General features: G+C 33.6%; 1 protein-coding gene across 1 annotated transcript in view; it reads right to left on the reverse strand.

The window, feature by feature from the left end:
- The window catches only part of LOC134243073 (uncharacterized), a gene marked incomplete at its 5' end in the record, with an annotated part of 44107 nt that overhangs the window by 406 nt on the left and 16733 nt on the right, over positions 1-26968 (reverse strand). Inside the window, 31 exons of the mRNA XM_062725293.1 lie at positions 205-384; positions 1233-1393; positions 1589-1631; positions 1865-2080; positions 2176-2361; positions 2459-2616; positions 2704-2746; positions 2847-3059; positions 3194-3361; positions 3490-3650; positions 3926-3968; positions 4089-4316; positions 4527-4733; positions 5767-5921; positions 6223-6265; positions 6978-7184; positions 7331-7501; positions 7972-8144; positions 14091-14133; positions 14511-14720; positions 15096-15272; positions 16397-16557; positions 18212-18254; positions 18839-19054; positions 19202-19366; positions 20539-20702; positions 23152-23194; positions 24072-24284; positions 25382-25549; positions 25842-26005; positions 26169-26211. Of these exons, the coding sequence (XP_062581277.1) occupies positions 205-384; positions 1233-1393; positions 1589-1631; positions 1865-2080; positions 2176-2361; positions 2459-2616; positions 2704-2746; positions 2847-3059; positions 3194-3361; positions 3490-3650; positions 3926-3968; positions 4089-4316; positions 4527-4733; positions 5767-5921; positions 6223-6265; positions 6978-7184; positions 7331-7501; positions 7972-8144; positions 14091-14133; positions 14511-14720; positions 15096-15272; positions 16397-16557; positions 18212-18254; positions 18839-19054; positions 19202-19366; positions 20539-20702; positions 23152-23194; positions 24072-24284; positions 25382-25549; positions 25842-26005; positions 26169-26211 (4566 nt within the window). The remainder of the gene's footprint in view (positions 1-204; positions 385-1232; positions 1394-1588; positions 1632-1864; positions 2081-2175; positions 2362-2458; positions 2617-2703; positions 2747-2846; positions 3060-3193; positions 3362-3489; positions 3651-3925; positions 3969-4088; positions 4317-4526; positions 4734-5766; positions 5922-6222; positions 6266-6977; positions 7185-7330; positions 7502-7971; positions 8145-14090; positions 14134-14510; positions 14721-15095; positions 15273-16396; positions 16558-18211; positions 18255-18838; positions 19055-19201; positions 19367-20538; positions 20703-23151; positions 23195-24071; positions 24285-25381; positions 25550-25841; positions 26006-26168; positions 26212-26968) is intronic.

Genomic DNA, 26968 nt, shown 5'->3' on the forward strand with positions numbered 1-26968 from the left:
TGTCCTGCCCGAGGTACATCTTTATTGCAAAAGAGAGAGAGAGAAATTTTCCTTGATCTATAGGTTGAGCTTCAATAAAATATGATGAAAGAATAGTTCTATCTTTTAAGTAATCCTATTAAGAGTTACATATACATATGTAATAATGTAACTTTTACCTGTTATTATAAAAATAGTCAAAGTAAATGTATTTGAGGTTCTTACCATTATTCCAACCATTCCCTGCTGCTGCTCCATACACTGTGTCAGACAGAAGGCACCTGTCTGTAGAATCCAGGAAGTGGTCCAGTCCTAGTTCTGTTAGGAGATCACTGGCCTGGGGTACAGTCATGTCATCTACACTGGGTATAGCACGGGAAGCCAGCCATGCACTGAGGGAAAAGCCTGTAAACAACAACATGTAGGTTTATTCTAATTTAAAAAAGACAAAGGTCTCCTTACCAAGAACTTGACCTTTTTTTTTAATTTAAATTAACTTAAATTTAAAAGTTTGTCTAAAATAAAAATCAAGAACAGTTGGAAATACTAAGAAAAACTTTGTTGTGTTTATATTGATTGTTGAAAGTACAGAGGCAAATGTGCAATAGAAAAAATGTAAATTAAACTTCACAACTTTTTCATCACTTTCAATGAGCAAGAGCCATCTTATGCATAAAATGACCCTGTACTTATATCAATTAATTTCCTATCACCCTCTTTCGCATTTCATATATCAAAATAAAGTAGACACTTTGTGCTTTCATTTTCCATAAAAAAATTCGTTTTGAGAATCCAGATATTGGAAAACAGGTTTGAGAAATTGCAATGTTCTTGGAATTTGCAGAAAACATGCTTATCTGACTAACTTTACCAAAGAATAAAAATATGAGCACAGCCCACGATCCAAAAAATAAAACATGGTTTTTGAACTTCAGAAACAGAGCTTTCATTATGTATTTGCATATTTTGGATCAGAGGTTGTGCTCTATATGAAATGTTGAAAAAATGCTTCAAATTTAGGACATTTTCAACGGAATTTACAGGATATGAGGAAAATGACGCATTTTATGACGTCATAATGCATTGACTAGATGGGAAATTACGTCATAATTAATAGATACGTGGTCACCAACACTCCAAGTGATAAATACTGCATTTGCAACCTAAACTGAGCGGTTTTGATTTTTCAGAAATTCTCAGAGCCAAATAAGGCCCAACCTGGCTCTTGCCCAAAATGGCAGTTTAAATCTTACTGGAATTCAGAAATCCCTCCTGATAAGTGCAGTCTTTCATGTCAAATGATACCTGGTTTAGAATGGTTACCACTTGGTCACAATATAATGGTTCATAGCATGCCATTATATCCACTTTAAACTCATATTTCCGAGTATACATATTCTGTGTTACTGTGTATCTACCACAAAAATAATCTTATTAGAAAATATATTTTTTAAAGCAAATTACAATCAATATACTAAAACATTATTAATATTTTCACTTGATTTTCTCCACTGCCATTAATAGGCTTTTTGTGTTACTTTTTTGTCTAGGTACCACACAATCTGTAGCATTTTTCAAAATTAATAAAGAAATACAAAATTAAGCTGACCTCAGTTGAAAAATTCCTTTAAGAGTTAGTTTCTGTTCTATGCCTAAAAAGATTCATACCATTGTTAGAATTAACATAAAGGTGGCATTTTTTAAAAAGTTAAAAGTGCTTGTCTATTTAAACTTTTTCTTCAGATATATAAAATAAATTACAGCAAAATACATAACAAATGACAAAAGTGATAGCTTACATGTACATACCATGATTTTAATACATTACAAGGTAAACACTACCCATGATTCAAAACAGTTATTTATTTCTTTTTCAGACACCTACCATAGGAGAAATTATGCAAATAAACTGTCTGAGATATCCTCTCTATTGTCAGTGTCAGGAAGTTGGCACACTCATCAAAGATGATAGACACTTCTACAGATCTGTTGTCAAACTTCACAATGTCCATACAGCAGCTGACTGCAGCACAGGAGCCATGATAATAGCAAGTGATTTCTGAAGGCAACTCTGTCAGGTTTGATGTTAATGAAGTGCAGTCTGTAAAAAAACAAACAGATTCCACTTCAACACTACATGCATACATCGTTGAAAACATATAAGGAATAGGATTTTTTTTAAAATTTGTTTTAAACCTGTCAGCCATCCATTGACTGGAGTAGATGAGTTATACATGGTGCCACCTGTCCTACTACAGGGTGTATCCTTCATCATGTTAGCTATACCTCTCTCCTCCAGTAGCATGTACTGTACATGTTCAGGTAATGAGACAGTTCCAATGCTTTCACCATTTGTAGCAAGCCAATTTTGTAAAGAAAATCCTGTTGAGATAATAGAAAGTGTTAGCACAAGGGTAAAGATGGGTTATAATCAGACCTATAAATCTTAAAAATACAGACTTTAAAAATATCCCATCACCTTCAAGTTCCAAGGACCAATCACATTCAGTCTTTGGCAGTAGAGAATTGTCTAGTGCAGTTGATACCAAGTTACAAGTTCCACTGCTCTCTAAACAGACACTCAGTTCAAGACTTATCACATATTGCTTCTGATAAGGCAAGTCAAACAGTTTCAAACTGAAAAGTAAATCAAATATTTATTTTCATAAAATCTGTTTTCAATACAAGAGATTCACACGGCCTAATAATTCTTGTTTAACTTACTCAGCTCTAAGAAACCCCACCAGACTGTACTGTTGGGTTTTGCCTGCAAAAATTATATTTTTAAGATACTTTGATCAAGATCTACACGTTTCAACAAGAACTACATCACTTTTTCTCTCTTTTTACAATATAGGCCTACATACCAAACTGAAAATTCAGAAGATCAACTTTGATGGTCATCCTCTCTAGTTTGATGAGCATGATCTGGGAGCAGGGATCAAGACTGACTACAACCTGGAAACTCCTTCTGATGCTCTCAGCTCTCACACAACACTGTATCTCATTACATAGGTACGGAATGTGACAAGTTACTGAACTTCCAGTCAAATTGGTTAACGACATTTCTTTAGGACAGTCTAAAGTATTATGAACATAGTGAACAATATAAATGACAAACATTGACATTAAATAGAAAAATGACCCTATTACACTGAAAATTAAAGAAACTAGTCATTTGCTGTCAGAGTAAGGTGTGGATTTACATGCTTACAATTATTCCAGCCACTAACTGGAGATGAGTAAACTCCAGAGTCTGGGTCACAGGAATCAGCCAGTAGGTAGGGTGCAGCCTTAATCTCCTTCATCAGCTCTGCAGACTGGGACTCAGAGAGGGGAGTGGTGTAGCCATTGTTAGTCATCCAGGCAGAACCAGAGAAATCTAAATTAATCATAAGGGTTAAAACAACAATTTTTTCCTAGAAATCACTTTCTGGGGGAGGGGTTGAAATTTTTGAACCATGAATTTCATCATTTTTTATCATGAAACTAGAAACTATACAAGATTACTCATGTTAACAAATCCCTCATTCCATTGACATGGTTGTTTAGGGAGCAGCATGTTGTTAAATATTGTATGATTGGCTTCACATCCTGAAGTCTCTGTACAAACACTCAGCTTCACTGTCATAACATACAACTTCTCTGCTGGCAAGTCCTCTATTTTGTAGCTATTAATTTGGAACAATAAATAGAAATGTTTTCAATAACAACGACGAACACTCGATCATAATGCAGGAATGGAAGGGATCCCCCCAAAACATGCAAATACTTGAGCCAACTTTGGAATTCACACATTAAATTTCATAAAACTACCTTAAAGTATCATAATTATAAATTTTAAACCGTTTTTCAGTTTAGCAAATTAAATATTAAATATTATAATATCACTGTGAAAATGAAAATGGTGAAGATTGAATTTCAAAATGTTTAGGTCATGGCTTACATCATCTTTACAATTCCAGCTAAAGTAAATACTTCTTCTTGACCTACAATCATATTATATACTTTGTTAAAGAAAATATCCTAAAATACAGACAGGAATATCAGTAATCATAAGAATTCAAAACCTGCATCACGCAGTTCTATTATTTGTATCAATAACGTACCAAATCTCAACTGATCCAGTGACCTCTGAAAGCTGTACTTCTCTATCCCTATTCTGAGCGTATACTGACAAGGATCAATGGAGATGTAGGTATGGAATGACATGTCCAGTGAGGGGACATCTACACAACAGTCTACAGCAGTACAGAGGCTGGGTACATAACAGGTGACTCGTCTGGCGGACTCTATTGTCAATGGGTTGTTTTCTAGATCTACAGCCAACTGACACACTGAAAAATAATTCTCATTTATGTAAAAGATGTTTACATAATGTATATTCATACTAACGCTCAATAAATTAATTCTGAAGACTGGAAAAACTGAATTATTTTTTGTAAGATGTTAGATATCCTGATATTTCCTGACATGATTAAAGTTTATAAATGTACAGGAATATTGTCTTTAAAGTTCTAACTTTTATTCCAAAATTCCAGACTTACATTGGGAAATAATTGAAGCATTTTGATTAAAGCCCGTGTCTCTGTAGTTATAAAAGGTGAATGTATAAAATCCTTCTCCTCTTTTACATTCATTGGAATCTCTATACTGTGCAATGTCTAAGTATTCCAACAGTAGGGATTTTGTCCAATTATCCAAAGGTCCAAATGGAATATCATATTTTCTCTTCCAGTCACTCAATGAAAAGCCTTCAAAAAGATTACATTATCTAACAAAACTTCCATTTCAAATTAAGATCTTTATTGTGCAAAATAACTGAAAATAGCAAATACTAGTTTATGCTTCATGGACATTCACTATTTGTGGCCTATGGGCTACAAAGATAACCAGTTTCAAACTTCATTATGGAGAATTTTTGTTGTTATGACACAAAGTACCTCATTCTAGTGTTTCTAAAAATGATTTGCTGTATATTTTCCAAGCAACACTTTGCAAGTTTAGTCATTGTTGAGCTTGTAATCACTAGGTAATCAATCTCTTTCAGAAATTTGAAAAGTAATCATTGATCTGGAAAATAAAGGTCACAGGCAGCATCCATTTCATGAGTTATCAGCATCGCAGGCTTCCATAGCTTCAAACATGTAGAATTTCTCCTAACTTCAGAATACACTTAGTGCAGCATCAAAATCAAATCATAATATTTGAGCTTAATACAATATTGTAACAATATGTTGCATAAAAGATATGGGTAATAGTTCTGGTTAATAATAAATAAAACTGCTCCAAAACTATTCCTGATAATATAGGATAATCTTATTGCAAATTTAAACAAAATAAATTCATTAAATCACAAAATGTACAGTTTTTAACACACAAATGTTCACTTGTTGAGCTAATGAGCCATAAATCAAGATTTTGGATTCTTATTGGATCTCTAAATATTGTACATGCATGTAACATGCAAATTATATGTGCAAAATGAACCCTTTGACAACCGATCAAATTTTGGAGGAATTTCACAAGCATATTATTATATCTTTCAGACCACCCCTTTAAATCCCTGGTACATGGATAAAACGCTCAAGCCTACATGCCATTTTTTTGTATTTTTTGCAATACCTGAACATTGAAGAAGGGTAATTAATTCACTGATGGTTGGGGATCACAAATTTATACAACCTGTCTCTAGAAAATAATGACACCAGACAGCAACTTTACAGGCCTCGTAGTAGGATCGAATCACTGAACTCTTTTTGTTGTTTTTGAATAAAATTCCCTTACCTTGACTTTGATCCCATGGACATATCCGTTTGGGAAGGAGTGTGTCTTTAAACACTGCAATACTTTTGTAGCATTCTCCAGCAGACTCAAAGCAAAAACTAACATTCATGTTCACAAGATAAAGACGCTCTCCATAAAGGTCCTCCAACATAAAACTGCAAAAAAATGTATATCCATATGAAAAGTTTTATTTTTCCAAATCATATGTTTTTTTTTCAATGAGGTAGATAATAACTAAATATTAGCATACTACAAAATACACAAAGAACTTCGTATCATTGAACAGCTATTTAAATACTTGTCATGACGGTGATCTTTTCAAAATATTTAAGATTATGACATCCATTGTTCAAATGCAAAATTGTGTCATATAAAGATTTCTTATTGCTTTCAATCATAAAAAAATTTGTCCAATCTCATTTTTCACAATGCAATTAAAGAAAACAATGAACTTACTCTAATCTGCTAACCCCGCTAAGCCATAGGTTTTCAACTTTGCCTGCAGAAAATAATAATGAAAGTTATCAATCTCTATTTATTTATTAACTACATAAATAGTCCTATTTCCTCTAATCACTTTTATATATTATCTGATTAATGATGCATTCAAACATCAACAATGAGCAGAAACTTTTAGGTCCAAGATTAATAAATATTACTTCAAAAGGTAAGTACATATTCCCATGTTACTTTAGACAATAATTAAAATCAGACTTACACTATATGAACTGAATGTTCTGGTAGTGTGTATTCTAACATTTCTACATCGAACAACATTACAAGTTTGGCTGGATAGGATTGATTTTCATTTTTTTGGATGGCCCCCTGAGAGATGCATGAACATCTGAAGCAAATCTGGTAGCAAGCATGCTCAGATGCATTGTACATGCAAGTTAACTCTAACTAGGATACATTGAGGTGGACCAACAATTTTTATTTAATTTCTTATTTTTCCAATTTATATTGGAGATGACTTTCAGATGATTAAATATGATCCCTTGAGATTGATTGTTCTGCAGCAGAAGTTAAAATGTGAAAATTTAAAACATGACAATTGACAAATAAATTTGCCATACATATAAATGATAAGATAAACTTCAAATAATTAGAAAAAACTCATTTGAAGTTTGGTTACAATGTACGTAGAAATATCCAACAAAATCAACAATATTCACAAAGGGAAAGTACTATAGTGTTATAAACATATTCACCATATTTATAATCAACAAGAGATATTTCTCTTGTCAACTTCTCAATGCCAGCCAACAGGACTTTACTACAAGGATCAATACTGAGGAATGTTTTGAAATTGTGTTGTAAGAAGTCCACATTAAAGCAGCATTCTGTTGAAGTACAATCCTCCGACAAATGACAAAGACCTCCAGTGATGCTGGGTCTGGATACAGACTTGGTACATGCTAAAAAAATGTGAAAATCAAATACTTTCACATTGGCAGTAAACCTTCAATTTGAAGAAAAGATATATATTTTCATCATGATTTCTTGTATTTGAAAATGATAGTTTTATTAAGGTTATCCATTACAGTGCAGAAAAATAACTTACAAGTGGTCCATCCAAATCTTGAGCTCTGACTAGATATGCTACACATGGATGTTTCAAAGTACTGTGATATTGAAAGCTCATCCAGCAGTTGAACAAGTTTGAAATCATGAGTGAGAAGGTCAGTTGCATTTTCTAGTTGATTTTTAGTTAGCCATGATTTGAGAGAAAAATCTGAAATGGAACATATTAATTAAAATGTTATATACAACTAGGGTCCCATGCCAAGTGACTCCAACAGGACACAAAAATGATAGCGACTGAGCTTTCATACATACATGTATTATATACTATTCACTTACATTCATTACTATTATGTACTAGTTGTATAATTATGTACTCAAAGTAAATAATCTGACACAGTCCCAACTGAACAGACTTGCGTGGATGTCATAATATCTCAATGGTAGAAACATGTTTCTTATATTATGACTAATGATCTATGTAACCTAGGAGCTGCCAAAAGGATGTCATATTTCATGGAAGTACTTTTGTATAAATACACCGGTATCACAAAAGAAAAACAAACAAACAAATAATGATATATATCCTTTAAGCCACTGGCAAATACCATAAAAAGCTTCTTATATCATATTTGACATAATTTTTCACCAAAAGACAATAGAATTATAAATTCTACTTACTCTGAATTCTGTAACTTTGATTCCAGGAACACTGAGCTTTAGGAATGACTGCTTTGTTGAACACAGTAAAAGTTGCCATTGGCATGCACTCAGGATTTTTAGATTCATAACAGTCTGACACTTCCAAGGAAAGGAGGTAAACATCATCCTCAAGCAGGTCATACACAATATACCTGTGGAAAATAGCATGTACATAATATGAACAAAAAATAAAATCTGAATTTCAATAAAAAAAAACTTTGTTAGGGATGTCAAAATATCTATTTTACTTAGTCAACTATTCGATGACATAAATTCGAATGTCAGTCGAAATATTCAGAACATTTTCACAAAATAAATTCTATTTCAAACTTCACTGGTACATGTCGTATTTGTAAAATCTTTTGACCTGATGTATTTGTACGGAAAAGAGGATGTCATATACCTAGTAAGTTTTTCACAGGCATAAAGTGAGAATAACATGTTTATTTAGCGTGTTTATATGAAATAAATTAAAACCATCTGTTTCTCTCAAAATGTATGATTTTTCCAGTCAGTAACATTCCAAAATCAGTTTTGGGAGCAGGTATTTATTAATGTTGAAACACGTGTTTTGTTTATTCTCACCATCTATTTGCTGTTAGCTAGGATGGTCACCTAGTCAGGTGACAAAAATATTCATAGCACAATCTATTAGTGACCATGAAAGAACTTTTGTATATAGAAAGCCATTCAAAGGTTTTTTTTTACGTGCAGTCTAATTAAGTCCCACCCATCCACCCATTGCCGAGATTTGAATATTATAGATTTATACTTTATTGTAAAATTATTTTTTATTTTGTAGACTTTGGAGATACATACATGAGGACATTAAGAAAATGTGTGTATTAGTTTTATAAATAATTACACAGCACTTTCAAAGCGCTTCACATCCTACTTTACAAGTTTGTGTTTATTTAATGTGTTTTATGTTCGTTTGAGTGAAGCAAATAAGAACATAAACAATATTTTTTAATGCTTTCAAAAATAAATGGGGGATGCACTCTTCACACGTTAGGTGTCTTTGATATTGTTAAACATTTTAATATTGCTTGTTTAATTGTTGTTGTTCAAACAACATAATACCGTTCACGGTAGCTCAGTCAGTAGAGCACTCGCTTCGTGATCGGGAGGTCGTGAGTTCGTATCTCGGCCGCGACCGACCTAAGTCGATACAAGAGGCCCATGGGTCACATCGCTCACCTGAGCACTGTGGCTAGGAAAAAATAGAAATTGGTTTATTATTGAAAAGTTTAAATCAAAAAGTAGTCCCATGACTAATCCTGGCTTTGCTGTTCTTGAGAAGATTTTTAAAAAAAATTTATTTCTATGTAAAACTTTCGTCGGCCATTTTGGCCCCACCCTACCCCCAGGGGTCATGATTTGAACAAACTTGAATCTACACTACCTGAGGATGCTTCCATATAAATATGATCAATTATAGCTTTGTCATTCTTGAGAAGAAGATTTTTAAAGAATTTTCCTATATATTTCTATGTAAAACTTTGGTCGGTCATTTTGGCCCCGCTACCCCGGGGGGTCATGATTTGAACAAACTTGAATCTACACTACCTGAGAAAGCTTCCATATAAATGTGATCAATTATGGCTTTGCTATTCTTGAGAAGAAGATTTTTAAAGAATTTTCCTATATATTTCTATGTAAAACTTTGGTCTGACATTGTGGCCCCAGTCTACCTCCAGGGGTCATGATTTGAACAAACTTGAATCTACACTACCTGAGGATGCTTCCATATAAATATGATCAATTATGGCTTTGCTATTCTTGAGAAGAAGATTTTTAAAGAATTGCCCTGTATATTTCTATGTAAAACTTTGGTCGGCCATTTTGGCCCCGCCTACCCCCTGGGGTCATGATTTGAACAAACTTGAATTTACACTACGTGAGGATGCTTCCATATAAATATGATCAATTATGGCTTTGTTATTCTTGAGAAGAAGATTTTAAAAGAATTTTCCTATATATTTCTATGTAAAACTTTGGTCGGCCATTGTGGCCACGCCCTACCCCTGGGGTCATGATTTGAACAAACTTAAATCTACTTCCTGAGGATGTTTCCCCATAAGTTTCATTTTTCCTGGCACAGTGGTTCTTGAGAAGATTTTTTAAAACAAGCCACCAAATTTTCATTAATTCCAAATTATCTCCCCTTGAATGAGGGCCTGGCCCTTCATTTGAAAAAACTTGAATTTCCTTCACCCAATAATGCTTTGTGGCAGCGGTTCTTGAGAAGACGTCGAAAATGTGAAAAGTTTACAGACAGACGGACGGACAGACGGACAGACGGACGCCGGACAAAATGTGATCAGAAAAGCTCACTTGAGCCTTCAGCTCAGGTGAGCTAAAAACTGGGTAGCAGCTGTTCCTTTGCCATCGGCACTTAAAGTGAAAATTGCGGGTCCTTCGGATGAGTCTTTAAAAACCGAGGTTCCATGTCAAGGCAGGGGTTGACACGATCAAGATCCCTCACTGCTCAATGGCCCTAAGTGCCGAGTAAGGGTCAAAATTTGAAGCACTTCACTGGCATACGGTGACGTCTCCATATGAGTGAAAAATTCTCGAGACGAACGTTAAACAACATACAATCAATCAATCAAACAACATTAAAGAAATGTCAAATAATGACAATGATACAGTGTGTTCCATGTATTTTAACATTCTTAAGATTACAAAATATAATTGGTAAAGGGTATGAGATCAATAAAATCCAATAAATAAATTTACATATTCCAGAAAAGTGATACATAATTTATAATGAAAAAAAAGAAAGAAAAGTATCCATTGACAAGTAATTATCGCTGTAATGAAGAATTTATATAAATACTGTACTTTCCACATGTGCTTAGTTAGTGAAGTTTTTAAAGAAAATTTATTAATCTTATCTACTAGCTGTTGTTTGAGGAAAAATGGTTTCTCAATTATAAGACAAGAATTTCCATCTCGTTTTCGCTCTTCTATTCATGATATATTATTTTGATTATTTTCATTCGAATGTCATTTCATTAAGGCCCTGTCACATCAAGCTGCGTCCACATGGAGTCATTACGGCGTTGTTAAATTTTTAGAATAGCCGTGGAATTTGCACAAATTTCTGTAAACTTTCTCAGTGTGAAGATGGCACTGCATCGATCCCTACAGCAACCCACGTGTTTCTAAGGCGTATTTTCGCGTTCCCACGGAGATCTCTTGGAGATTGACTGCGCATTCGTGGAGTTTTCATAGTGTGTTGGGAATTTTCACCTCGCGTTCACGGCGTTTTCACTGCGCTTGCTGCGTTCACAATACGTTCACAATGCCTTCTTCGTTCATGGAGGAGTGGAAAACATTTTATCTTTAAAGATTCAAGTTACATGATGAGAAGACTTCTATTTATGCCAAGAAATATTCTTAATTAATAATGATCTATTTGAATAATTTAGTACTAAATTATTAATAGTTTTAAAATCCTTCTATTTTTTAATTTTATCGATTCAGATGTGTTGTTATCCTAATTTCATTAGGAATGTAAAAAACTAAACACACTAAATAGTTGCTACAAAATTTAAGTAAATTCCACCGCAACTCCATTGAAACAATAGAACAGGTCCTAGTGTAATTTTATATTCCCAATTTTACTTAAATGCTCATAGTGCAACAAATACATTAGAATTATTGCTGAGCAAATATGAGTTGCTGACAACGCTCTAACAATGCTGTGAAAGCCCCTTGTGATCGCCAACGGACGCAGTAGAAAGGCAAGCAATGATTGCAGTTACAACTTCTTGTTGTTGTGTAATCGCCGTCAAAAATTTCATTACAAGCGCTGTAAAAGCGCAATAAAAATGCAGTGACATCTCCAAGGACTCCGCAAAGTCTCCTTGAGGTATCCATGAAAGCGCAGTTCACTATCATTGCATTAATACTGCGATCATGTGCGTCTTCAAAGGGCTCGAACGGAGCTCCCACTGTGTTGTTCGAGATCTCAACGCGCTACAGCAATCACTCTACGTTTCTGCTGTGTTCTATTCAGACCGTGATCACACGGTGCGTACTTTAACTCCTGTCACATCGGGTCTGCGTCATCACGGCAATCACACGGCATCCATAAAAAAATGCAAAAATGCAAAACGAGGTGATCGCAGTAGAGTAGGGTCGCATAAGGTCTCCCAGAACGCCAGGGGACGGTGATCACTTCGGGCATGCACAAAGTTCGATCAGTCTCGTCTGATAAGATCGCAGTAGAAACGTAGTATGATTGCCGAAGCAGAGCGGTGATATCTCCAACAAAGCAGTGGGAGCTCCGTACGAGCGCCTTGAAGACGCAAATGATTGCAGCATGAACGTAGCGATAGTAGACTTTGCTTCCATGGAGACCTCACGGAGACGTTTTGTAGTCCTTGGAGTTGTCACTTCATTTCTATTACCCTTTGACGGCGCTTTTAATGAGATTAATCGTCTTGTTATTTTTTGACTGCATTACACAACGACAACACGGAGTTGTTGCTGCAATTGTTGTGCTCCCTTGGTATTTCTACATGCGATTTCAAGGCGTTGTTAGAGCGTCATCGGTCAGCTCACAAAATTGTTAATATTAACCAAATGAATTTTTGTTCCATGTCATAAGAGAATAGTTTCACATAGCAACGAACGAAGCTCTTCAAGAGTTGGTAAAAAACTTCAAGAACCATCTTTGTATTTACAAAGTCAAAAAGCATTGACCTCATATTTGATCAGCAATTCTAATGTATGTATTGGACTAGGAGCATTTAAGTAAAATAGATAAGAGAAAATTGCACCAGAACTTGTTCTGTTGTTACATGGAGTTGCGGTGGAGTTACATAAATTTTGTAGCAACTTTCAGTGTTTGATTATTTTTTTGTTACATTCAAAATGAAATCAAAGAGAATTTAACAACACATCTGAACCGATAAAATTGAAAATAAGGATTTTAATACCGGTAATTAAATAATAAATAATTAGTACTATATTATTCAAATAGCTTTAATTAAGAATATTTCTTGGCATGAATAGATTTCTTTTCATCATGTAACTTGAATCTTTAAACAAAAATGCTTTACACTCCTTCTGAATACATGAATATATCCATGGGTGAAGAGCGCATTGTAAGCGTATTGTGAACGCAGCCAGCGCAGTGAGAACACTTTGAACATGAGATGAAAACTCCAACATGTATCACGCCGTGAAAACTCCTCGGAAGGGCAGTCAATAGCCAAGAGATCTCCATGGGAAGGCAATAGCACGCCATGAGAAAGCCGTGCCATCTTCACATTGTGAAAATTTTTACACAATTTGTGCAATTTACCTGCGATCCCACGGCGAATTAAAAAAAATCAACAATGCCTTAATGACTCCGTGTGGACGCAGCTTGGTGTGACAGGGCTTTTTGTGCATGCCCAAAGTGATCGCCGTCCCCTAATATTTTTGGAGACCCTACCATGTTCAGTGGAGATCTCATCGCGTTGTCTCGGCACTGTAGGAGACTCTACTGCGCTCACCTCGGCGTTTTGCATTTTTTCTGGACGCTGTTCGATCTCTGTGAGGACGCAGTCCCGCTGTGACAGGGGTTTTAATCAATTTTTGGTCCATTCGACTGATACTTTAATAGTCCACTATTCATTTACAGCCCTACTTTATTTACAGTAAAAAGTGTACATTTAAGCTGAACACTACTTGTATAAGGCATAGTCCGCAATTTTTCCCGTTCATCGACGCTCTCCCTACAACCCCATATAAGGAGCCGATCTCTTAAATGTTAAATATATTTCGCTTTAGAGGTTCGACGAGTGTAGACGTACATCTTACACTGCTGTGCTACTCGGTAGCGATAAAATCATCGAATGTTACGTATTTTTTAAAAAAAACAAGACAAAAGTTTGATAAAAATACTGATCAATACATTATTTACAAACAGAAAATGCACATAAAACAAGGAATAAACGCAAAAAATCTTTAACCACGATGGGAATACTACATGTCGGCCACGAGTTTCGAGTGTGCAATCGGAAATCGAAGGCTTTATAAACAGTCTGACGGTGCCTATTAATGAGAAGTGTTCAGCTTTCATAAAACATTGAACTTACCTGATTCTATAAACGCCTAGCAGCTTGAATTCATATGCTGTGCCTAGAGAAAACTCATAAGTTGATGTTTAAATATTACAGAAAAATTACAATATAATGCAACACCAAATGAAATGCCATTAACACTTTGTTTTGTAAGGTAGAAAAGTAATGAAAAGTTTCTAATGAAACTGCGTCTCCCCTTATGTTTGAACATTAGAAGGATGATTATTCTTGAAAAAAAAGAGAGCTGAGTTTACAGTACAGTAGTACCCAATAATTAAAAAATCACACAGACAATATAAATCCTTCCTCTTTATAACCACGATTTCCTTGTACATTCTAAGCAGGTTCTTTCTTGAAGAAACTTTTTCCTTGGTTTTACTTCCTATGAAATTTTACAAATTTCTGTAACAATGAAAAACAAAAGATTAGTCATACCCCACTGAAGTTCAGTCAGAGTTTGGTTATGGTACACCTGTTCAATTTGTATACTGAGGCTACTGGTACAGTGGTCAATGCTGAAGAAGATCTCATAGTTCCTCTTTAGAAGTGAAGCATGCACACAACATCGCACACCAGTACAGGAGGACAGCAGATCACAGTTTACATTGTGATTTAGTGTGGGTAAGCTGATGTTCATTGCACAATCTTTTGAGGAAAAAAACAGTCTTTAATGAAATAAAGCTAATAGGTTTATACTTTTACTTGTGCATCAAATGGATTTACTAATTGTTTTCTTTTAATGAATCAGTGGAATTTCAAGCGAGATGCATCTTTAGCAATTTTTCATTCAAAAATTCACTTTTAGTAAGAATTTAATGATTCTATGATGTTTATAGAAGACCATTGTAAAGTTAATATGGAATGAATTTATAGCAATAGTTATATTTGATTTAAGCAATCTCAACACCCTTGCTAAAAATGCCAAAATTGAATCCTCACTAAAATTTCTGCTTTATATACATTATTTAGGAAACAATAATGTAACTAGTTATATGTTTTCCCTTCACTTTTCTATCTTACCTGTTGTCCAGCCATTGATTCTTCTTAATGTATTGTTAAATGAAATGGTACACATTGGCTTTTTGGAGTATGATGCAATACCAAGTTCTTCCATTAACTGTGGAATGTATGTATCTTCAATCGCGTCTGTGCTCGTATCAAGGCCTCTATTCAGCTTCCAACGGTGCAGTGAAAAGTCTGTTAAAGTTAAAATGTTCATGTTTTATCAAATTTAATTTTCAAATTTTTTCAGCGAAAAAATCTGAAAGAATTCAGCATAAAGCGTTTCTTAATATAATGTTAACAAAATGCAACAAGCAATTCGAATTAATTCATGAAACAGCACATTCTGTTCAGGTATTTTTTGCATCTTGTCATTTAAGGAATGTTGTTTAGGTTTTGTGTGAGTTATTTGTGTGTTAATCACACTGACTTGTCACGTAGGCATATTTCAAAAAGCGCGCTAACACTTCAAGAAAAATATGCCTACGTACAAGTTACTCTGTGATTCACACACCAATAATTCACACTAAACTTAAAATCATTCTTTATGTTTACATTTTAAATGTTTGGAAGCACCAAAATTATACTCAATATTTGAATTCCTCGCTGCCCTGTATTGTAATACTTTTACTAAAGACGGTGTAGCCTTATTGTGACGTATTTACGTTAACGCACGTTTCTCCGTGTATATTTCTACGCGTGAGTAGACACGAAAATGGTATTCAAATCATTTTCACAGTTGGCTTAGTAGAAAAGCAGAGAATGTAAATATTTAAACTAACAAAAAAAGAGAACATCCAAGTAATATTTACATTTCATTTTCTAATAGTATGTATCAAATCTGTGGTATTCATATCATAATAATATGGAGAATGAAGTATATTTTGTTTAATTCAGTATAAATATTGAACACAGTAAACATGCAAATTCTTGAACAAAAATAAAAATTGGTATTCAAACTGAACAAAAGTGGCAGCTATTATGAATTTATTTATGAATGATGTTCGTCAATCCTAAAGAAGATGTACACATGACAAGAATCTTATCCTATTACTGCCAATGACTGAACTTTCTAAAAAAGTCCTTGGGTTAATACCAGAACAGTTTTTGGTTATAAACAATCTTTGTACTAAATATGAGCTTCCAGCGATTCTTCATTATAAAAATATGTAGCTTTGACAAGCTTTAAAAGACAGAAGGACAGATAGACAGAAAAGGTAATTCCTATATAAACCCCAAAACTCTGTTTTCAAAGATAAAACTACAAGCATAAATTTCCACCTCTCTATGAAAAGTAAAAACAAATATAATTGTCAAACCTTTTATTTGATATTCTATGGACCAATCACAGACAGCTTTAGGTATGATTGAATTTTTAAACAGTACATGATGGACATCACAGTTTTCTGGTTCATAACACTGACTGATGTTCATACTTAGAAGATACTTGTGTTCATTGTAGAAGTTCTGCATCACCATTCTGCAAGAAATCAAACAAGAGACCCATCGGCCACATCGCTCACCTGAGTAAGTTTAGCCATGTTGTCCTTATAAGATTTACCCCCTTTTTATAACTTTTGTGACCCCACCCTAACTCCTTGGGTCATGATTCAGAAAATCAATAATATATACCACCCCAGGATAAATTTCAGCTTTAGTAGCCTAGTGTTTCTTGAGAATATTCTTAATGACCCCATATGCACCCTATTTAATCTTTTCTTGTCAGAGAACTTGACCCTTTCTTTTAATATTTATTCCTCCTTCATTTCAGGATATTTTTTAACAAGTTTGATTAGAACTGGCCAAGTGGTTCTTGAGATGTTGAAAAAGCAGAAAGTTTTCAGATGGACGGACAGACAGATAGACAGACAGCTCAGGTGAGCTTATAAAAGTAGGTGCTGGTAAGCATAGTTAGGAAATATTTACAATTCCGGTATATCTCAACTGATTTAATCACTCTTTATGAGAAAATCAACATAATTTGCCGATTCCGTTAGCAAGATGTAACTGTGCAACACTGATTGTTGGCATCCAATGGAAAGTCTTGTTACAAGGAATACACCTGTAAAATGTGATTATGAAAACCCTAGTTCTAACTGTTCAAAATTATGGCCAAGGTAAAAGATTTTAAAAAGTGGGTCAAACTCTAAGGTCAAGGTCAAAAATATGTATACCCATTGAAAGGTCTTATAACAATAAATACACATGTTAAGTATGAAAGGCTTAGATGAAATTGTACAAAAGGTGTGGCCAAGGTAAAACTGTGGTTTATTTTTGTAAAAGTAGGGTCAAACTCCAAGGCCAAGGTAAGATTTGATGGTACACAAAGAATACACCTGTGAAATACAAAAGTCAAAGCCCCACCAGTCAAAAGTTGTTGACAACGTTAAAGTTTTTGCAGACAGACAGACAGATAGACGGACAGGACAAAAACTATATTCCCCCACAACTTCATTTACAGTGGTATAATAAGACTGATTTTTTGCCAAGAGGTGCCTTAATATGATGAATTTATTTATCGTGTTTATAAATTTCTAATTAATGTGCTCCACATGAAATTAAATATATCTTTAATGTAGTTAAATAAAAGTTACTTATATTTTAAGAGTCAATGCAATTAATATGGAAAATGAGTACAATTTGAAGCGTTTAAGAGGCAGTGATATAGAGAAAAAATGCAACTCTTTTCACAGTAAAAATTGTCTGTGAATGTTACTTGCAGATACACTGCACATAATATATTCATTTCTTATGATTCATTAACAAATGACATTTCTTCTTTTTTTTTTTTAAATTATTCTTTTTTATTTTCATTTTGGCTAAACCAAAATTTTTTTTTATTCTATAGCGTGTAATTGTTATGTGTATAGAAAAACAAGTAGAACTGCATGAGCTATTAATCTGTATCAGTATGATAAAACAGCTATAGTATATAGCTATAGTCAGTAAGACTCCAGTTCCCCTCTAGAAAGTCTATATCCAACAGCATAGTTTGAAATATATATGCTTGCTTTTGCGGTACTGATGTTTTGCATACAGGCTCCCTCAATAATATATATTTAAACTGTATATAGATACACACATTTTTTGTACATGTATTTTAAATGAGAAAACAAAGATTATTTTCAATTTACCTTATATCATACACTCCATACATATCTATCTTAATCTCTTCTCCTAAAATAAAAAAAAAATAAAATATGGAGATAAAAAACATGGGTATTCTGAGATTGCAGAACTTACCTCAACAAATGTTTTTTTTAGTACATTTAATTAATAATCTAGGCCTAGTTGATTTCATCCCAAGATTCAACATTTATGCATTTTTATTTGACAGGACTTTATTTTACTTGGGATAGAACTTATCCAAAAATCTTCGAACTTAGTTACTCAAACAGGAAAAAAGTTATTCAAATCCAGCATTTAAAGCAAGTTAACAAGTGTTCATCCCTTTATGCAACATCCATGCAAATTTGGTTCAGATAGGCCTTATAGTTTCTTGGTTATTGACCTGCACCAAAAGCTTTAACCTGGTCTCTAATCTGGAAAATACAAGTTAAATCTAGCAATCTTCTCAAAAAGATGAAACTTTTATCTCCAATTATGTAAGTTACACAGATTCATACAGGAGAAATGTAACAGAACCTATTAAATGTTTGATTAAAAATCCCCTTTAAAAATAACAATAATAATTACATTATTGTCAAATGATAAAAACAAATGACTTTTGTGTTAACATTTGTAACTAAATTAAAACTCACCCCACTTGATGTCCAATAAACTTAAATCAAAAATTAGTTTTTCAATTGTCACTCTCATGCTGAATCTACAGGAATCAATATTTAGTTTGACTTCTATATTTCTGGATAGCACACTGTCAAACATACAGCATGTGACTGTTGTACAGTTAGAAGCCAGGTAACAGTTGATTTTGTCTGAGGCTGTGAACTGGGTGATGCCATGAACCTTTCCACAATCTGTATGATGTAAACACAGAAAATGTTTCTTAGTGATACCAAGTTTCATCTGGGTGTATATAATTTAGCTTACAAAAATATCTAAAGAAATATGATTTTCTTTATCAAAGAATACCACTTTGCATTTCAAATTACTTAGAAAATTACCATCTTTCCAGTGATTGATATGAGGGATGAATACTTCTGACTGCTGGGAACAAGAGTATGTTCTTAGATATTGCGCGATCATCAAGTCTTCTTGAAGTAAATAACTCTCCCTTTCAGTCAAGGTTGAAATGCCCATTTCTGATTTCCAGTGACTCAATGAAAAGTCTGTAAAAAGTTTTGAGAAGTTACATCTTCAGCAATGATAAATATCTGTCAATTAATTATTGAAAGTTGCTTGGATATTAAGTATAGAAACTAGTAATTTTCCAAAACAGTTAAAGGGGCCTGCACGGACACAGTTTCAGCCAAAAATTTGCATACCATTTTTGTGTTTACAAATACTGAACTAAAGTATTTCTAGTGATCAGCAATTTTTTGAGTTTCAGTTGTCGAGTTACAAAAAAGATTTAGAGCTCCAAACCTTTATTATGTAAACAAGGCCTGAACCATGTTTTTGTTTACATGGTTAAACACGCTGATATGTGTGTGTCAAAGCAATTTTTTTCAATAAAGAAGTTAATCTAAATACAATTAAAATTGTCCTAATGATTTGCTAAATCTCGTTTTTTATAAACATATTTTCTAAATGTAAACGAAAAAAAGGCACGAGCCTTGTTTACATTTTGAAGAATTCTCAGTCATGTATCTCCTTTGTAAACAAACAAATGATGTTCAAATTTTTGCTGATCATTAAAATTGCCTTAGTTAGGAATTGTAAAAATTAAAATAGTTAAAAAAAAATCAGTTGAAACATGGCCCTTTAAGTTCATAAGAATGTCTTACTTATTAAAGGAATAGCTCCTAAATAATATTGCTAGAATTATTTTCAACTTTTTTTTTTCTTAAAAACGAAAATAGTTGAGTGTGCAATGAACAAAACCCATTTTAAATATGATTGACAAATACATGTAAGGTAAACTAAAAACTTTTCCTCTTTTTCCAAGTAATTTTTCAATCCTATAAATTCTGTGTCCATTTATATGAGCAAATTTCTGACAAGCATTAATTATCTGTCTGAGAGATTTGGATTGAATCATAGTTGGTTGAGAAATGGTGCAGAAGTTTTGAAAGGTTATGAATTGCATACATGTACATTTTTAAAAACTCTGAGGAATACGAGTCTTTTCTGCATTCCATTACAAATTCATGTATCATCTTTTGGCTCTTCAAGGGTATAACTAGGCAAATTTCATTTCCTTCCAATTTTGACACATCTTTGAATTTGTTTAGACAGGGTTTCCAGTTGTATTTATAGGCTATATTGCCGATTTCCCCTTATTAATAATGTCTGAAAATTAAAAAACCTGAGAGTAATTTCATCAAAATATTCTACTTACTAGTTGTAACGAATCCAGAGTACAGCTGACAAACTTTTTTAGGCAGCAAGGCATGTTGAAAAACTGTACTCTCAATCCTACAGAAACCACTGGACTCCAAACAAAAGCTTATATGTAGAGTGATCTGGTATTTTCTCTCTGCTTTTAAATCATAAATCCTATATCTGTAAAGTTGAAAAGCATCAAATTTTTATTAAGCATTTTTTGAAAAATATTTATGTCAATACACTAGGAACACCAAAATGTGCAGTGACGTGGTTTCATAATATAGTTGCTTAGTTTGCATTGTTCAAATATATAACGGTGAACATATTATGAATATATGTAGAATATATATTTTATACTAGGTACAGTTTATTTCCATAAGTACTGTAAAACTGTAAATGCTTGTGTGTTATTATTGGTAAAATTGTCATGCCTGAGAAACAAGATGTGTTTGTGAAACACAAATGCCAAACTTTGGTAGTTTATGTTGAAGATTAAAGTTTTCAAATGCGAGTCAAAATCCAAGGTCAAGGTCAAAAGGTGGTAACCTGAAAAAGGTCTTATCGCACGGAATATATACCTGTGAAATATGAAAGTCCAAGTATTAACTGTTTAAACTTTAAAATTTATGTTCAAGGTTAGAGGTTCTTACAAAGGTCAAACTGTCAGGTCAAGGTCAATATTATTTATACCCACCAAAAGGGTTTGTCACAATTAATATCCATGTAAAATATAAAAGCTCTGGTACTGACCTTGAGGGTTAATATAATTTTGTAAATGTGGGTCAAATTCAAAGGCGAAGAGGTCAAAGTTGGTGGTACCCAAAGAAATGTCTAGTCATAAGGAATGCATCTGTAAAATATGAAAACCCTAGTCCCGGCCTGTCAAACGTTATGGGCAAGGTAAATGTTTTTGCGAACAAACAGACAGACAGACGGACGGTAAGAGCAAAGACCATATACCCCCAAATCTCCCATTACGGGGGCATAAAAATAAAAATGCTCACAGAATACAAACTTATGACCAATGCACAACAGAAATAGGTCACCTGAGTGACGTAGCTAGACTACCTAAAAAGTTGCAAATATTTATATTTATTGTTGCAAACAGTTATGGTCACATTTTAATATTACATTAAACAAGAAGCATATGGGCCATGTCGCTCACTTGAGCACATGGGCTAGTTAAAAAACAAGAGGCCCATGGGCCACATCGCTTACCTGAGAAGCTTTGACAATTATGTTCTTTACCAGATTTCCCCCCTTTAATACATATTGCTACCTAACCCTACCCCAATGATCATAATTTAGACATTTTGAAATCTACACTACCACAGGATGCTTCCATGTGCACATGAGTTTCAGCTTTTCTGGCTAAGTGGTTCTTGAGAAGAAGTTTTTCAAAGATTTTCATATATATTTCTATGTAAAACTTTGATTCCCCATTGTGGCCCCGCCCTACCCCCGGGGGTCATGATTTGAACAATTTAGAATCTACACTACCCCAGGATGCTTCAAATTAAGTTTCAGCTCTTCTGGCCCAGTGGTTCTTGAGAAGAATATTTTTTAATGACCCCACCCTATTTTTGTCTTTTCTTGATTATCTCCCCTTGTGAGGGGACTTGGCCCTTCATTTTAACAATTTAAATTCCCCTTCATCCAAGGATGCCTTGTACCAAGTTTGGTCAAAATTGGCCCAGTGGTTCTTGAGAAGAAGTCGAAAATGTGAAAATGTTACAGACGGACGGACGACGGACAAAATGTGATCAGAAAAGCTCACTTGAGCCTTCGGCTCAGGTGAGCTAAAACACAAATCAGCTCAGTATTGAAAAGTTTACTAGTTGGGGGAGAGGTATTTGGATTTTTTCTATTACTTAATAAGAATGTCACTATATCAATAAAGCATACATGTATAATTCAACCATACTTGAAAAGAAGATTTTTAAAGATTTCCCCCCAAATATTACTTGATCTCCCACTGTGACCTATCGCTAATACCCCTTTTGAATAAATTTTAATCCTCACTTCTTGCAGATGCTTACAGGTCAATTTGACTAATTTGTTCATCATTGTGGCCAAACGCAAACCTCGTGGGTCAAGATGTGAACAAACCTGGATCTACACTACTTGAGGATGCTTCCGCGTGAGTGCCATCTCTCTTGGTTCAATGGTTCTGGAGAACAACATTTTTAAAGATTTTTTTCCATATATTCCTATGTAAAACTTTGAACAGCCATTGTGGCCCCACCCTACCCCCGGGAGACAGGTTTTAGATAAACATGAACCTAAACTACCTGAGGATGCTTCCACATGAGTTTCATTTCTCCTGGCCCAATAGTTCTTGAGAAGATTTTTAAAAGATACCAGTATTTTTTTTTATTAATTCATAATTATCTCCCCTTGGAAGAGGGCTTGGCCCTTCATTAGATCAAACTTGAATCCCCATTACCCAAGAATACTTTGTCGCAGCTTTGTTTGAATTTGGCCCCGTGGTTTTTGAGAAGAAGATGAAAATCTGACAAGTTTACGACGACAATGACACCAACGCCAATGACAGACAACGGACAAATTTTGATCAGAAAAGCTTTAAGATAAACCACATTTAAAATTGCAATTTAGTTTAACTTACCTCATTCTGATAATATTCTTAAGATAATAAAAATTCTCCTGACCTGAAAAAAACCCAAAAGAAAATAGAGATAAATAGAGAGCTTTAGTTTTGGCCGAAAGCCGATTCCCCAAATCAAGTACATCGCTGAATGTCTTGTATTTTATAAATTTACATCTAGCACATTCAGATGGCGCTTATCAAATCAACGAGAACTTGCTGAAAAATGAATTTCTTCCAAATATTGTGTATGCAAAATATAAAAAAAATACAGTAAAAGGTATTCCTTCTATTAACTATCTTACAATAGAGAATATGAAAATAAAGTCACAAGTAAATTAGCATTTTTACTTGTGACTTCCTCTATGCATTCTCTGTTTGCATAAAATCAAGACAAATCGGTTTACAGTAGCATTTCATCAAATCTTTCTCCTTCAATTACAGATATTTATTTCTTAATTTGGTGTTTGTAAGTCTAACGCATCCATAAATTCAGCTAGTAATTGATTACTCATATATTCTGTGCCACTACGTAGCTATAGACCACAAGTTTGACATGTAAAAATTACACTTCCATACCAATGCTTTAATCATTATTATAGGAATAATACATTTAATGTCATCTTCATTGAGAAACTCAGAGTACTGAGTATTTAGGTATCTTTCTTTAAGAAAAACATACATAGGTATCAGAAATCACTAGGTTATTTATGACACAAGCGTGTTGGGACAATTGACTGAGGTCAAAATACATGCATATGCATGTATTTCTATATATTTATTATAATTCTGTTTTGGGAGTAGTAGGTAATTAAGTTAAAACTTTACAAGAACTCAAGTATTTGTAAGAGCTGAGATAGATAGACATGGTGATGATTCCTATAGGCATGTGCAGAGATTTATAGTGCCTTAACTTTATGATGATCAACTTATATACTTACCAAAAGGAATATCATACAGTGAGAGGCTGTGAATGAAGTTCTCTATGCCAATCAGTAGTCTGTTATTACAAGGATCAAGATCTAGGAAGGCTGAGAGTGATGTCTGGAATGGAGTACTGGCATTTACACAGCAATACACTGCAGTACAGGAGTTAGGAATGTAGCAAGCTAGATCTGGTGGTAGTCCTTCAGTTGTAATGGGGTGTGGACAATCTGGAGCAGATGTAAAGAACATTTATCTTTATACAGCTCATATCATATGAACAATATGATTGTGACAAAATTGTAAAGGAAATCAACCCATTTCAAATGGATATCTTAAATATCAATAAATAAACAAGTTATGAACATATATTGGCAAATCATACTTAACAAAGATCGAGTGTTAAATTTAAGGGGGCCAACTATGGTTTCCATTGCGCAATATTTCGCGCATCCTAGTCAAAAAAAGCGTGTTTACTGCTTTAAAACAATTTTTTCACTTAATTGAAAAAATTGACAAAATTAAGAAATTACGGGTTGAAAATTTCAATTAAAATTTTAGATATTTTATTTGTAAAAACGATTTTTCAACTGATAGGTACATTGACGTCGTTAGAGTGTGCTTTTGTTGTTATGATAACGTGAAGCTCTAAAAAAAAAAGGGGTAATAAAAATATCATAAAAGAAAAGTAATAAACATATGCTCTTGAAATTTAAATTATAGAAATCTGAGAATCTCTCCATCATTTTTGTTACATTTTTGTATAAATCCTTTGTATCCATCATATATTGTCGTACTCTATAGAGACTAGATAATTCATTATCTTTTGGTATTTTGAGATGTCCTTCTGGAAACAAGATGGTAGAATTTTCCGTTTCTTATGTACATCATAGTATGATCCATATATATTATGGTTTGAGCAAAACGTTTATTGTAGTATTTGTAAAATTTGTTTTAAAGTGCGAAAAATTGGCACTTTCCTACATAATCCTATAGCAAATGTACCTGTATTCTAAGACCGTCCCTCAAAAATACTTGGCAGTAGAATTTTCCCAAACTTGGCATGTACACTGAAGTCATTGTAAGTTATATATGGTACGAAAATAAAGAGTTTCTCTATGGTAGTTTTCACACAATAAAACCCCAGTCTTCCCCCTTTTGAATATATGCATGCATTTCAGTTTTTGATCCCTCTTATCAAGACTCAAAAAATTCCTGTTAATTCTTGATAATTGCCTAATGCAAGCAAAGGATCATCCGTTTTTCCTTATCTAGCAATAAATGTTGTTTAACTCGAATGTTCCTGCTGCAAAATTATAATTATTACCTTTTGTCCATCCATTAGTTAGAGAACTGAAGTTTGTACTTTTACTACAAGAATTTTCTTTCACAAACATTGCTAGTCCAAGATCTTCATACAACTCAGAGATACTGTACTCTGGTAATGAGGACTCTGTGAGTTCTCTTTCAGTAATCCAGGAATTCAGTGAAAAACCTGTTTTAAAATACATCAAAACAAGAGAAATATTTCAAGAATTTCTGAATTCATTGAGAAAACCTATTTAAAATATGTCAAAGCAAGAGTCTTACATACTTTTAAAGCTATTGTTCAACACATACTGCTTAAAGTCCCCTATGAGAACAAGATTGATTGATTGATTGATTAATGTTTTACGCCGAATCGGCAATATTTCAGCCATATATCGGCGATATGAGAACAAAAAAAGAATTATTAAAGAATTATTAAAGGTAATAATGGCTGGTAAATCCTGTATACACTAAGTTACCTGGTTTATCATATGTTGTGATTTTAAAGTCACACACAGGTCTGGGTAGCATCATATCCTTAAGTATACTTTCTGTCAGTATACAATGATTTGGTTCATAGCATATGCTGATATTCACACTCAACATGTAGTGTGAGTCGAAAGGCAGGTCATAAAGAGTATAACTGAAACATAAATACTGTATGTCTTCAGATACAAGTACAAATGTATATGGATTATTCAAAATTATCAGCCAAGTACATAGTGAGGAAAAAACCACTACCATCTTTTATCTGCCTGAATGCATTTTGAAAGTTTTAAAATCATCTACCAATAAGAAATATCTACCTGATGCTGTAAACCCCACCAAGCTTGTATATTCTATTATCTCCTAGAAAAGATGCAACCATGTTGTACAAAAATGAATTCACATGATATAATTCTGGTAAATTCTTTTTTTTATTATTGATTTTTTTTCTCCAAATGATACAATGTTGAGAAATAAAACAGACTCGGACTTAGTCAGAACTAGTTAAACTCCTTTAGTTTGATAAATTATTTGCAGGAAAACAGATCAAGAATGGTTCAAAACAGTTTTGATAAACCACGAATATACATGTATTATATATCTCAATGAAATTCAGAGAATTGTGATCTTTGTGATCACTATTGGTTTCTTAGTGGATGGAATGCCATTATTTATGGCATATTGGGTCAAATATGAAAGCCCTATTATATGTCATTCAAAAGTAATCACTAAAATCAAAATTTTGAAAATAAGGTAAACTATTAAGTAAAGTTCAAACATCAGAAATTAAAGCATATGCTCGGCAATACCTCACAGGTAATGCATATATCAAAAATGAAAGTTTTATCTCTTCTCAATCAAAAGTTTTAAGGAAAGATAACATTTTTGAAAGATAGATCAAACTTCAATGTCTAGGTCGAAATGGTTTAGTATATTTAAAATCGTCATATCAAAGGTAATATACATGCATACTATGAAAGCCCCTTCTTTTCTCTTTCAAAAGTTATTATGAGCAATTTTAAGCAATGTTAAATGGTTTGAAAAGTAGGTCAAATTTCAAGGTCAAGGTCCCAGGGGGAAAACCATAGTATATTTGGAAGTATATTTAGAAAGATATTGT

This window comes from Saccostrea cucullata, unplaced genomic scaffold (assembly GCF_032062105.1).
Source record: "Saccostrea cucullata isolate Sc308-1 unplaced genomic scaffold, CSIRO_AGI_Scuc_v1 ctg7343, whole genome shotgun sequence".
Taxonomy (NCBI): domain Eukaryota; kingdom Metazoa; phylum Mollusca; class Bivalvia; order Ostreida; family Ostreidae; genus Saccostrea; species Saccostrea cuccullata.